This window comes from Hermetia illucens, chromosome 5 (assembly GCF_905115235.1).
Source record: "Hermetia illucens chromosome 5, iHerIll2.2.curated.20191125, whole genome shotgun sequence".
Lineage (NCBI taxonomy): Eukaryota > Metazoa > Arthropoda > Insecta > Diptera > Stratiomyidae > Hermetia > Hermetia illucens.
In genome coordinates this window covers 38,344,712-38,358,156 of record NC_051853.1, presented here as the reverse complement: position 1 = coordinate 38,358,156, position 13,445 = coordinate 38,344,712, and the positions used below count along the sequence as shown (strand labels likewise).

General features: G+C 40.0%; 1 protein-coding gene across 5 annotated transcripts in view; it reads left to right on the top strand.

Annotated features, from left to right (window-relative positions):
* The window catches only part of LOC119657758 (band 4.1-like protein 4), a 350,940-nt gene that overhangs the window by 315,752 nt on the left and 21,743 nt on the right, over positions 1 to 13,445 (top strand). The window contains exon 19 of one of the 5 annotated variants that reach the window (XM_038064817.1): positions 1,339 to 1,486. The exons of the other annotated variants lie outside the window; for them this stretch is intronic. Coding sequence (XP_037920745.1) covers positions 1,339 to 1,401 — 63 coding nt within the window. The 3' untranslated portion in view covers positions 1,402 to 1,486. Of the gene's footprint in view, positions 1 to 1,338; positions 1,487 to 13,445 lie in introns of those variants that run through there. 5 annotated transcript variants of the gene reach the window in all.

The window sequence follows — 13,445 nt, the reverse complement described above, 5'->3', positions numbered from 1 at the left end:
TCTGGACCTCGTTACCTTCTGTTCGAATCCCGGTTTGTCATGGATGTTTGTGTTCGTTTTTGTGCTAGCCTGCAATTGTAGGCCTAATACTTGCTCAGCTTTAAATGTATTAATAATGCAACTGACCCATCCTCATTGGCCATCGAATAGGATAAAAATAACAATCTTCTTTTTCTTCAGCCTTTGGCCCATTCATAAGCGGGGTCGGCTCGTCGTGATCCGTTCCGCCATTTGGTTCTATCGAATGCCTGATCTGAGTACAATCTCGAGGCTTTTAAATCCACATCCAGCATCTCAAGCCACCGTTGTTTCGGCCTGTTTTTTGGTCGTTTACCATCGACTTCGATGTTCAGACCAATCTTGGCAAGTGAATTCTCATTAGCACGAATTGTGTGACTATACCATCGATCGGTGTAACCCCATAACGATCGCGGATATCCTCATTTCGGATGTGATCAAAACGTGTCACGCTACTAGTCCAATGCAACATCTTCGTCTCCATTACCGCAAAACGCCGTTCATTGTCTTTTATAGTCGGCTAATACTCAGAACCATAGAGGGCGACAGGACGGACGACATTGCGGTAAATTTTAGATTTGAGAGGTTTGTTGATACGTCGGTCACAAAGAACACCAGTTGTGGAATGCCGCTTCATCCAGGTTGCGTTAATACATGAAGCAATTTCATAACATAGTTCTCCATTGGCTGATAGCGTTGATCCGAGGTATTTAGATCGCTCAGTTTTGGAAATACCCTGTATTTTAGAAAGGAGTATATAGAAACACAAATTGTTCGATGATTTAAGATGATCTCGATCATCCTCATGCTATTATATCTAGTTCTTATCTACGAAGCACCTACGAATAAACAAGAAGCGCAAAAATACCCTCCATTCTAGTGAACTATTTGAGAGGAAATCCCGTCTGCAAAGAATATCTCACTAATAAAATATGTAAATATTTACTGCTCCATCATTTTAAACGGATAAAATAATCTCATTTGTGTTATCCATGCTGAAAGGAAAGTTTGCACCTACTCACGTATGTGTACAAATTCTCATCTGCATTTCGCATCTTCACTTTATGCGTTCCATGGAAAGGATAAAAACTTAACATCTGGAATCACCAGGCAGAGCTGCCTGGAATATTATGGTTTATAACTCAGAAGAGAGCATCCAGCACTTCCCTCGCGCGTGCTGTTATATACTCGTAAAGGTGGCAGAGATACTCATAATAAAATTCATGTCAGCACTGCTTATTCAGGCCTGCCAAATTCGAAATTCCTTGCCTCATATATTATTTATCTGTGGTAATTAATATATCATACTTTTTCATACAGAGAGAAGTTTATGTGAAAATAAAATCTAGAGGAGTAATAGTGTCAAGCCCAACCTTGGTTTAGCTCCATATTTCATCATTTTAAGCAGTCTCAAGGTAAGATGAAAACGGTGGATGAAAGTTGATTTTGGGGAAGATTTTAAATGTTATGCAGTATAAAGAGGTCAAGTAAGATAAACTTTTCGTGAAACCATGCTTTTGGGTCGGATGCAAGCTTTTAACAATTATGAAAAAAATGATTCTCAACCAGATATTACGGCCAAAGGATTAACGTGATGCTTTTCGCGAAAAGATAATTTGCTTATTTGCGTGAACTAACAGTTCCATTCAAAGCAACGAAGTTTGAATGTTTGCACTATGATAAATTTTACTATTGTTTAATTTGGCACTACCTATTTTATAACACTTTTTACCATCTCTTTAGGAGCCAGAAACACTACCGAACTGTCCAGCTCTCTTCTCAGGTTAGATAGCCAGGCTATATATGATTGATCTTCGCACTTCGCTAGCCTAACATGATCAGGAATTTTTATACGATGCTCAATTATAACCTTCCTTCATGAGCCTCCATCCAGCATTCCGAAGACCTGATAGCAAAGGAACAATTTACCATGCGGTTTCACAATGCCTTCCAGTAATAACCGTTGGCGAGGATAAAGACTACTTTTACTGTCCTTTATGCTACTTTAAAGAATTTACCTTTTGAATGTGCCGTCAATTTGCATTCGATTCTTTAAAACAAAAATGGATGCGGCAATTATCGCTAAAGAGACCCACACTTTTGGAAAAAATGGATAAATTTCTCATCACCAAGTTAATTGCTAGGCAATATTCATATAGGAATGGATGGTGGTGTATGTATATAATGCCACCAAAATTATATCATCCATAATTGTAATATCACAATATTATCACCGGGCGTGACTCAAACATCATCGCATCATGATAAGTAATATTTTGTAATCTCCATGCCAATGTGATCTCATATTACAAGACGTCACCAAACATCACCGAGTAATACTGTAATGTATCTATGATTAATCACACCGTACGCAGGTCACCATTTCGTCGAAGCAAAGTGGAGCCTCAGAAGCTTTTTTCTCGTTTAGTAAGGTATTATGAACATACTAATAAGGTTCTGATGAAGTTAGCAGTTTCTCTTTGATTCTCTTTGGTTGAATTTCATGCTTCGTGAAGATGTATCGCCTTTGAAAGTTATAATAACCTTCCCATGGGCCTATGGTCACCTGATAGCATTTTACGCTATTGGTAATCATCATTCGGTCAAGCCCTGCCTTAATAGGGAACTCCACACATCCCAGTTTTGCGCCGAGGTCCACCAATTCGATATCCCTAAAAACTGCCTGGCATTCTGGCCTACGCCATCGCTGATATCACTCATAGATTTCGTCGCTATATAGGCTCTTCTTGCAAGAGGTCAAAAATTCTTCGGAGGATTCTTCGCTCAAACGTGGCTAATATTTCGCAATTTTTCTTGCTAGAAATACTTCGAAACTCAACTCTTTTCTCTATCTGGATAGAGCTACTATTTGCCAAATATCAAGCGCGTTCAATCAAAATGAAAGTTGCCGATTCCGTTAACGAACCTTTTTATTGAATATGGTACCAATTAGTTTTGACCATATTTCCGATGGGGCGAGGGCTGACTAAGCTGAACATCAGCCCCTCGATTCTGTTATCCCGGGTTCGATTCTTAATTAGTCATAGACGTTTGTGTTCGGCTTTGGGTTGCCTCGCTGCTATAGGTTTACTACTTGAACAGCAGTCTGTGTGATGATAATGAAAATAAGAATCACAATCTCATTGAAAAAATGGACAAAAAAAAACAACTTGAAAAAGAGACTATGCAGATGCCTTTTGCTCCACAAAGTGGTCAACAGGAGACATACATAAATATAGTTACTGGACATGCCCAAGCTGCATTTGAATTTTCCCAGATAGATATGTGACTTAGTTAAAATTTAAATTTCATTGCAAAAAAATACTTGGCATCACGTTTTCGACCACACGCCAATGTTTTGCTTCCAATAATACGTTAAGACGAAACTAAAAGAACACTAGGAAATGATGAGGCCCTTGCACTCTGAATGGATAGAGAGGACAATTAGTCCGTGAATTCTTGATTCAAGCGGTTGGATGTGTGGGCAATTGGAGCAATCATAAACCCGCTGGGGTCTGTTCAATTAAATTCTAGCCGCAGAACTGTTACCCGCCGTTTATCTTAAGGGAAAACAAGCGACAATGCCACAATATACTTCATCGTCAACTTTAGAAAAACTTTCCCTTCCCTACCATGTTTAAGATAGAGTTTTATCAGTCTGTCAAAAAACCTTCCTTGCTATACCATAGAATCTCAGCACAACGAAGTCTATTAAATTCGGTCTGTATCATTCCCATATTCTTATATCTCATAGAAAATGTCTAGATCGGGTTGACAAAAAATAAAGCCTGTGCAAACGCTACATTAACATAGCATACATATGGACATTTTCAATCCAGGCTTCAGAGGCTTTTGATCGCCCTGACCTCTGGGCAAGAATGGATTTGAAGTTCATTTCATCGTTGCTGATTGCCTATTAGGGCACTAAACCGCTTCAACTTTGTCCTCCTTTCCGCTGAGTTGTCACAATCGCGGCAAATGGCCGATGTTACTTAACAGTAGCACTAAGTGCAAGTTAGGCTCGGGCGATCCCATTTGCTTACAAATATATAAGGGCTATGGTGGTTTTGGCTGGTGGAAAGTTAGTGGGAAAATTCGTCGAAAACCGCTCTCCCTTCCTCCCATAAACAGAGCACGTTTGCTGAATGGTGTACTTCTGCATGGTTTGGACCAAATTATGTAAGAATTCCTGGACATCTATGGAATCCGTGAGGAATTCAAGTGTAGTACATATAACTGAAAGTATTATGGGAACTATAACCGCCCTTTCAGGAAGATAATTTTTTTTTATTTCCCGAACCAGGGGCCATAAGCGCTACAACTGCCGGAAATGAGATTCTTCACGGGCTTTTCATTATAAACTTTTTATAAGTCTAGGTGGCGCCGTCCTGGAATGCACACGTGAGATCCAGCGGGCTCCCCGGCACACAGCCATTTGTTCGACAGGTGGAGATTGACAAATGGTTGCAACAGGCAAAGGACCTCCTTTCATCGACCCGCTCTTGATCTGACTTGACCCCACTCTAAGAATTGAAACATCGATCCTTCAAGTTAAGTGCAGTCAGCCCACAATCTGCCTTACAAACAGTCGCGTGCAAGAGACTCGTTTGATCCTTACTGTAAAAATAAGCGCGTAGCGAGTCGATTTGTTGATGAGCCCTGGCTCCGATGTCACGAGGGAGGTACATCCGCTCCATAGCAAAATTTGGGTGATGCATTCGAAATTCGGACGTAGTAGTCCGTATCCGCGGCTGGACGTTTCATAGATAGGCTTTCGTCCACGGCAATGTTCCTATTGCATATGAGAGATAACGAACAGATTCAATGCATTATTTTTATTCTCCCCCGGGAGATTTAATTACACTAGCTACAAATCACCAACTTGAACAGTCCGGTTCTTAGCAGAATTCCTAGATATTTGCATGCGGCTAGTGATAACCTTTGGGGATCGCTTGGATTCGACATTTACTACTATTATAGACAATGGACTTCTGTGAAGGTCATCAGTACTATGTAGTATGCAACTTGAATTCATCTAAGTACATTAAGTGCACCAACTCCAACTTAGCACGGCGGCCGTATTCACTTGCAAAACCTTTCCTCTAGTATCATTCAGTAGCCATGAAAGCGGGTTTAGTGCCATACAAAGCATGAATCCCGCTGGAAGATGCCTCTCTGTATGCGATAAATGGCTGCCATATGCGTATGCGGATGAGCTCTGAGACAATAATTTGGCTGACAAAATGGTATGTCATCTTTCCGTGATTGTCGCTCCAACGTTGATAGTTTCGAAACAATGCAATACAGATGTAAAGCATTGATTAGCTAGGTTGTCAGGATGTTGTCAAAAACCTTGGCGTAACTGATATAGCAACGATAGAGATTTCCTTGGCCTTTAGTTATCTCTCCTACGATCAATAATGAGTTTCTCATTTCCAACCCCTTGATCCGACTCGACAGCCCCTCTGCTCCTCGGATAAAATCTTGTTGGTCTCCAGGCGCGCATTGGCCACTGATAATGGACGTTATGAATTCGTAAAGGGCTGGTAAGCAAGTAATTGGTGTGGTGCGTCTGTGAGATCTTGCACCGTGTCCATTTTAGGGGCAAAATGAGTAATCCCCACAGCGAAGAAGGGTGAAAATCCTCACGCCGACTAAGGACCTGTTTTATGCTATGTACCAACATACAGGCCCCCGACTATGGCCCCCCAGTTCTTCGGGCTGTTTATGGCACGTCGAACCTCTTCCTCGGTAACATACGCAAAATTCATGGCCGTAATAGTGGCATGACAACACTCCACTCAGCATGTTATGCGAGTAACCCCCCGTTTCCACCCCAATATTATTTTGATTCCGTTACGGAAAATTGCACCGTCTGGACGCTCTGTTAGGATTCTTTGAGTGATCTGGAAATGCTCCACTGGTTCCTCGCGAATTTTCCGTGATGCATCTTTCCGTTTATTCAAACCAGTCATACGAAAGCAAACGTTATGGCAGTTCAACCTGCCAGCGGCAACTGCACTACAATACCCAGGTAATTGAAGTACTGACATATCGGGATATAGTCGACAGATTTATTTGACGGATTGATTCTGGGAAGACCTGGTCTATCCAAAGGCCCCATTTCCCAAAATTCTATAGACGCTCTTTGGAACTCGTCCCGACGCCGAGCGTAGACTTCAGCCCGACAATGAAGAAGAATACTTAGGCGAGTAGTAAAATTGTTGTTCGGCGTGGTATGCTTGATGCCACCGCCTCCCTTCGCCCCCCATCAACTGTAGGTCACCAGTTTGCGCGATGTCCTCAATTCGAACACGCTCCCTAATGGTCTACAACCCGCTGCATAATTACGCGCGTGTATTGCAGAGTGTTCCTAGTCATCGTGACGCCTCGATGTAGATGCCAAGCTGCCCACTACGAGAACCCAGACCAGTTTGTCAGTGGACTCCGGCCAGTTATGTGGATGTACTCACGCATATGTCATCAATTATTTATATTCTGTGGTAAATATGATTGCCTTACCAATTAGAACTTCACCCTGTCAACCTATATTACACCTATACGAGACCTCAAGAGGTATCAGAAGCCTTTCGTTAAACTAGTTCTTGATGTCGCATTTACTTTGGCAATGCCCAATTTTCAAACTTAACGGAGGACAATAATGCAGATATTTTAAATAAGTTGTCGCCAGGCATCAATTCCATAATTATTTTATGTATTATTCCCTTACGTTGTATATAAACTATTCCTCCGTTCGTCCAGAATCATGCGCCACCATGTTTTAAAAAAAACACATCTGAAAAATATTGTCAGCCAATACTTCAAATGCAGATTCCACAAATCTACGAGGAAAAGCGGATATCCTTTTTCAAGATAATCCAAACTGTCACACGTACTCTGCATATGTCCCCCAAAAGGAATAACCACAGGAACCATGTTTTTAAGAAAACCATAATTCAAAACCAACAATGTACAAGTATGTAGCCTTCACCTTTGTAAAAAGCATCCCCTGAATATTCTGCATAATTTTGCCCACATACGAAGCAATGCGACAATAAATCATGCTGCATATGTTATTCTATCTCTGTATGTACACATAATATAGGGATATGTGCACATTCAAATTCCTTTTTGGTGTACAACTTCCTTAAAGATGACTGCGTACCTTTACGCAAACTTTTTATTTAGAAACTTTCGTGGAAGAATCTACATTTAGTGGTTTGGGACTCATTTTGTTTAACGAAAAATAACATTTTATGTAATTGTATGGGTGGGATTGTGAGATGAGCGTAAAATTTTAGGGAGGACATTAGAGGCAAACATACTTTGCGTAATTGAACATCGGCCGTAACTAGATGCACTAGGCACTCACGAATGAAGGCCGATTTTCTATCGGGGAATATTCTGGAAGCTTTCACTTTTGTACATTTGTTTGGGAGGATATATACATATGTACATATAATACGTTAAAAGTTCTTCGGGATTCAAAGGATTTATTGTCCCCATTAATGGAGGCATCAATTTGAGATTGTTTTTCCTTAAGTACCGCAGAGCACCCTCCAATCTTGGGGTAATAAATTGAAGTATTGAGGGATAATTCTGAACAAATTTTCCCGTCTTTACTGTTAATAAATAATATGTTTGCGAACATGCGTTTTCCTTTGTTTTTCCATTATAATTGTCCGTTATTCCATGTAAGCTCCCTATGACGAGACGTAGCCCCCAAACCACTGACAAACTCGTTTCCCCCTCTCTTAACTAAGTTAACGCAAATTACAAAACAATTTTCATCCCCAAGGAAACCAAGGTGTTCATATGTTCGAAAGTTTTCCATTTGCCGGATCTGCAACTGACATTCCCAGCATTTCCTAATTATGAAAAAACAATCCGAAGCAAACTCGAAACAACAAAGAGCTCAAAGTTCGAAATTGCCTTCATTATAAAATTAAGTTTGTTGAAAGCAGCTCAGCCGAATTTCTCATATAAATTCGGATACGACCGTATTTGAAAGTTCCTCCTCATCTCGTTAATAAAATTGTTTTTCAACGCCGACATCTTGTTCATTTTGGCCTCGGCATAACATAATTTCGAACACCTTCCTTACACGCAGGATACGGAAAGAGCTCTTTCTCTCTAGGAATTTAATTAGCTAATTACACCTCTAATTCGTATATGAATTTGAAGCTCGAAATGAAAATTTACTAAGCAACTCATTATAGGGTCGGAAAATATTTTGGAGAACGAAAATTTCAAGGGAAATATTCATATAATTTTCCGAGTTGATTGGCGTGGGAGGGAGGGGGTAGAAACAAATTTTTCACCACGAACATACTATTCGCGACTTTCAAAACAGGAGATGATTCAGGGGATAAAGGCTGTAGACATTGTTATGAAGCTTGCGAGCGTTGAAAATATTACGTGGAGGTGGTATAACATTAGGTTTAAGTGATGGGGACGTTGCGGTGTAAAATTGCTTCCCTTGACTTTCACCGAGCCCATGAATGAGAAGAGTTTTCTTTTCAATTTTTTATTTCATTCCAATTTTTTTTTAACGCGGCTCAGCATGATGGTTGGTTTCGGACTTAATTAGTGAAGCAGCGAAATTGATGAGAAGTTTGGAGAAGTTTAAAGATGGGATTTAAGTGTTTACCTTTTTGCATTTGAAGTGGCTCCAGTGAAAGAGAGATAATCTTCAGATTACCAAAGGAGCTCTTTAGGAGACTTTTGAAGTAGTTTTTTAAGAGCGCAATCCTTCACTGAAAATGAGAGTTGCGTTCAGTGTTGATTTCCTGAAGTCAGAAAAGAAAATTAAGCATTTAGGGATTTTGGGAAACTATACAATGGCGAGATTAAGGAAATAAGAGAAGGGAGTCTGACAAGTACTTAACGGTAATACACATTTACTTTTTGTTTAAAAATTAAAGGCTAAAGGAAAAAATGGAAAGAGGCAAGTTCTGTTGAGGACTGAAAATATTCAGATAGTTTATGCAAAGTAAACATTCGGAGCTTAAAGTTGTATCTTCAAACAAAGCAAGGCTCCTATTTGCCAGTTAATTCAATTCAGTTAGTCGACCATCTGCAACTGCTAATTTTTTCTTTCCAAGAATCCTTCACCCACTTTATCGTTACATGCCATTACACCATTGAACTTTGGAACACGATCAGTTTAGAAACGTCCAAGTGCGGCTTTATATCATATGCATTGATTGCCTGAACTGGCCGCAATTCTAAGAAATGGCATAATTAACAAAGTCCTGGATATTGCCCACCTCACCCCTCAAATATTATTAAGTGGCTACAGCTTTTAGTATATACGAATATGTGAAAACTCTTATGGGCGGACATCGACCGTCGAGCAATTTTTATCCGCTCAAGAGGGGTGTCCGTCCATAAGGGGGAATAATACAATTTTTGGGAAAAAATTCTGTCGAGGAAGCTCACCTTTATAAGCAAATGAATACACTTTCTGAAGATATGACAAAATTTTTATTGCTGTCCTTACCAGGCAAAACTTAAAATAAAGATTTATTCAATTTTTATTTACATTGCATTTTTCAAAAAACTCGGAAATTGTGGACTGACGTAACATCTTCTGTTTTTCTTTTAAGAACAGTGTTTGAATACATCCCTCTAATTTTTTTAAATGCTCGCAGGCACTGCAGTCGTTTTTACAAAAAAAACTTTAAGGTTGAAATTGTTTTCGAAGCAGCCTGATTCGACAGCAACTCTGATGCTTCTTCAAGCTGTTCAGTGTCGGAATCCTCGTCGTCTAAGCAGATTTCGCTACTGGAACAGTCGATCCCAAGCTCTGGGAATGTTGATGGCAACTCAGTGGCTAATTCTTTATGAATTTCGAGAAATTGTGTTTCGTGGGAATAGTCCTCCCTAAGGGTTTCTGCCAACTGAAAAATAGAAGACAACCTTGCTAAGGACGAGTCATCCTCAGGGGTGAATTCTTCTGATTCAGAATTTTTTTTCTCCAAATCCAGCTTTACTAAAGCAGTTTATAATTGTTACTAGCTGGACCTTAATTCAGGCTGCTTTTATTAAATGTAAAGCCTCCAAGACCAGACCCTGCCTGTGATGAAGCGATGGCGTAGGTCAGGACGCCAGACAGCTTTTAGGGATATTAAATTGGTGGACCTCGGCGCAAAACCGGGATGTCTGGAGTTCCTTATTAAGACAGGCCTAGACCGGATACCAGCTGTTGTGCCGTTGATAATGATAATAATGAAAGCCTCCAAGATGTTAATTGGTTTCTTCGCCGAAGAAGTGTCAATGCTTGCCAAAGTGTGTTTAACATGCTCGCTTCGATAGTGAACTTTGAGAGTTTTGATAATGCCCTGATTTAATGGCTAACAAGCTGATGTCGTGTTTCTTGGAAGAAAAATAATTTGTTTATTTTGTAATTGCAAGTCGCGAGGATGTGAAGTTGCATTGTCTAGGAAAAGCAAAATTTTCCTTTTTAACTACCTAATTCCATTAGCCATTGAGTCATTAACTCGCATGTCATCCACGCCTTTTTATTATAATGCCAAATTATTGGCAACCGCTTCATGTCCATAAAGGCAAATGCTCTGGGACATGCAGCTTTCCCAATCACGAGCAGTTTTCCGTTTTCTCCTCCTTAATTAGCACACAATAAAATTGTTAATTTTTCGTTGGAAATTTTCCACCGTGACATTTATCTAAAGAAATGACCTGTTCGACGGCATTATTAATGTCATGGAGTTTATAACCAACTAAGAGTGCTGGAAGTTTCTCTAAAAATTGTTCAACGTCTTCTGAATTAGCAGCAGAGGGTTTACCAGACACACATCAAAATACCATATTGTGTTTACTGTGAAATCCTTGCAGTCAATCGATAGATGCAACGAAATCTTTAACTCCAAGGCTTAAGGATATTTCCTTGGCTTTCTCCGGTTCCGATATTGGAGTGTTTTGACTTGGGACCTTACAAAACCAATCATAAGCCATGGGATCAATATTTTTCCCTTTTGAATTGATAAAGTTTTTTTACTGTTGATATTTTCTCCAGCAATCCATCTGGCCGTTAATGCCTTTTTTGTTACGCATAATAAGGGAAGTCTGCGTCTTCCCTATGTGAAATCTGGTTGAAACAAGTCATATCCATTCCCTGGTAGAGGGTCAAAAATTCTTCAGAGGATTCTTCTCTCGAAAGCGGCAATGTGGTCAACACTGCGCTCGACCGAGACTATTACCCTGATTTGACTCAGGTACTTATTCACAGCTGAATCGACTGGTATCCGACGTCAAGTCACGATACAAATCTCACTGCCACCAGCAAGATTTGAACCGCGGCCTCCCGTATGACAACCCAGTGTTCTAACCACTGAGAACTCTCCTTGGTATGAATTAATGATGTTGTGAACATATGGGCTATCCGGCCTAGTAAGATAAAAGAGGAAATTTTTCATTGATTTTCCTCATCAACGTAACACCCATATAATTGCTGTAATATGTAATATCTCCCTTCTAACGCCAGTCATTAGAGATTAATTCGCTGTTCCGTACCTTAAATGTAAGCTGATAGACCGCTTGATATAGTTGGTCGCCTCCATATTTGACCAGTTCGGTTGTGATTCCACCGGCTCCTGGTAGCTCACAGCTTTGAATTGAAGGGACTGCTTTCTCTATGCTTGGTGGTGACAGCATTCGATCATCATCTTCAGTTGGCGAGGCTTTCATCTCGGAAAATACTCAACCCACCGCTCCGGAATTCAAATTTCCATCTTAGTCTCAACAGAAAGAGCATCGAAGTATATATGGCTTCGTCCTCCTGAAGTTTAAACTTCCGCCCTTGGTGCAGTTACTCCCTGTACTTTTCAAATTTATTGACCTTTTGATTCTGTCAGGCTTTCTTTTTCTGTCTTCACATTCTTTTTTAGGATGAACGAGGAAATCTTAGGAACGGCGTTGCAATGGAGTGTGGGATTCTCACCCACTAAAACCACCGCCACTTTTTCCTTCTTCCTTCCCCGATGAACCGCCGCAAAACATTAATTTGCAGGGACGACTGCGCTTTAAGCGAACGAGCCTTCCGTTCTTTGTGCCTTCCTTGCGCGCTTCGCTTTTCCAAGCTTCGTCTGAATCCTTTTGATTGTGAAGTTCACCGTACACCAGTTTCTTTCCGATGATTTCCCTGAAAATTTGCTTCGGGCTTATGCTGATTTTCAGAGTCTTTCAGGCTCCTCCCTGAGCAAAATAGTAGAAGGCAGAAAACGGTATGCTTCGGGTCCTCAGGGGTGCAACCACATTCAGGACAAAAGGGAGAATCATTCAACCTAAATTGGCGCAGATACTTCCTGTAGCCACCATGCCCTGACAGGAATCGGTGAAACCACTCTTCAATACGAGGAATCACATCTTTGCTAGCGCTTTTTAAGCAACTCTCGCCTTTCGGTATTCTGTATCCTTTTCAGGTGGATTCATTCAACAAATTCATACAAATAGTATGCCTTACTTGGCAGAATCTCCATTGGGATCATTCTCGCAATAGCACACGCTGCACACCTTTAGCGCCACTAAGCTAGTGCTTTCTCCCAAACTGGTACTGCGTATAATTTAAAGCGAACCACTCCGTCGCAAGTAATTTACAATTGGGCCTCCAATATTATCATCCGATTACTCAATAGAAGCGATGCTTGTCTGGAAACCATTGGTGCCATACATAATTTTCACCACTTTTCTACCGACGTTGGCATTCAACCCTTGCTTTTTTGAATGATAAGAAAATTCATCATTTGTAAGGTTTTATGTAAAACAAAAACTTGTTTGGTTTAATGACAATATTCGGGCATACATCTTCATCGTCGATATTTGTCGCTGTACTTTAATCAATACTAATACTGCGTCCTTATTTCGTCTATTCTATCAAAGATACATGCTTCTGGTGCAATATTTGAAGATGTCACCGATTTTTTGGAAGATTCCTTCTAAAGAATTTTGGTTAATGCTTGAACTAATTCCACTTCTCCCTGATACACTTACTATTTTGTTCTTAATGGTTGTATTCCAATTTTCATAGTTTGTGATAATGTTATTTCCCTGCAATAAACAATAGTCACCACTATGTACAATTTTGCCACGTATCCTCGTATTGTAAGGACATGTCATAAAAATTAAACCAAATCAGTTTGCCGTTCAAACTCTTTGATCAATAATCAATCTAAGAAGATATGTCTGAGTTTTAACAGGTCATTTATTAAATGCAGGGAACTTATATCTATATTATTGATAAAAAAATTAATAACATTAGGACACAATTAGAGCACAAAGGCAAGATATCAGAAAATTGTCCTGCCATCCTGAACGATCTGCCCTCTAATAAAAAAGTGCTACAAATTAATATATGTATATCAAAGATTAAAATCTTTCTGTGATTGGTAATTTTCTGAGAAGGTTTT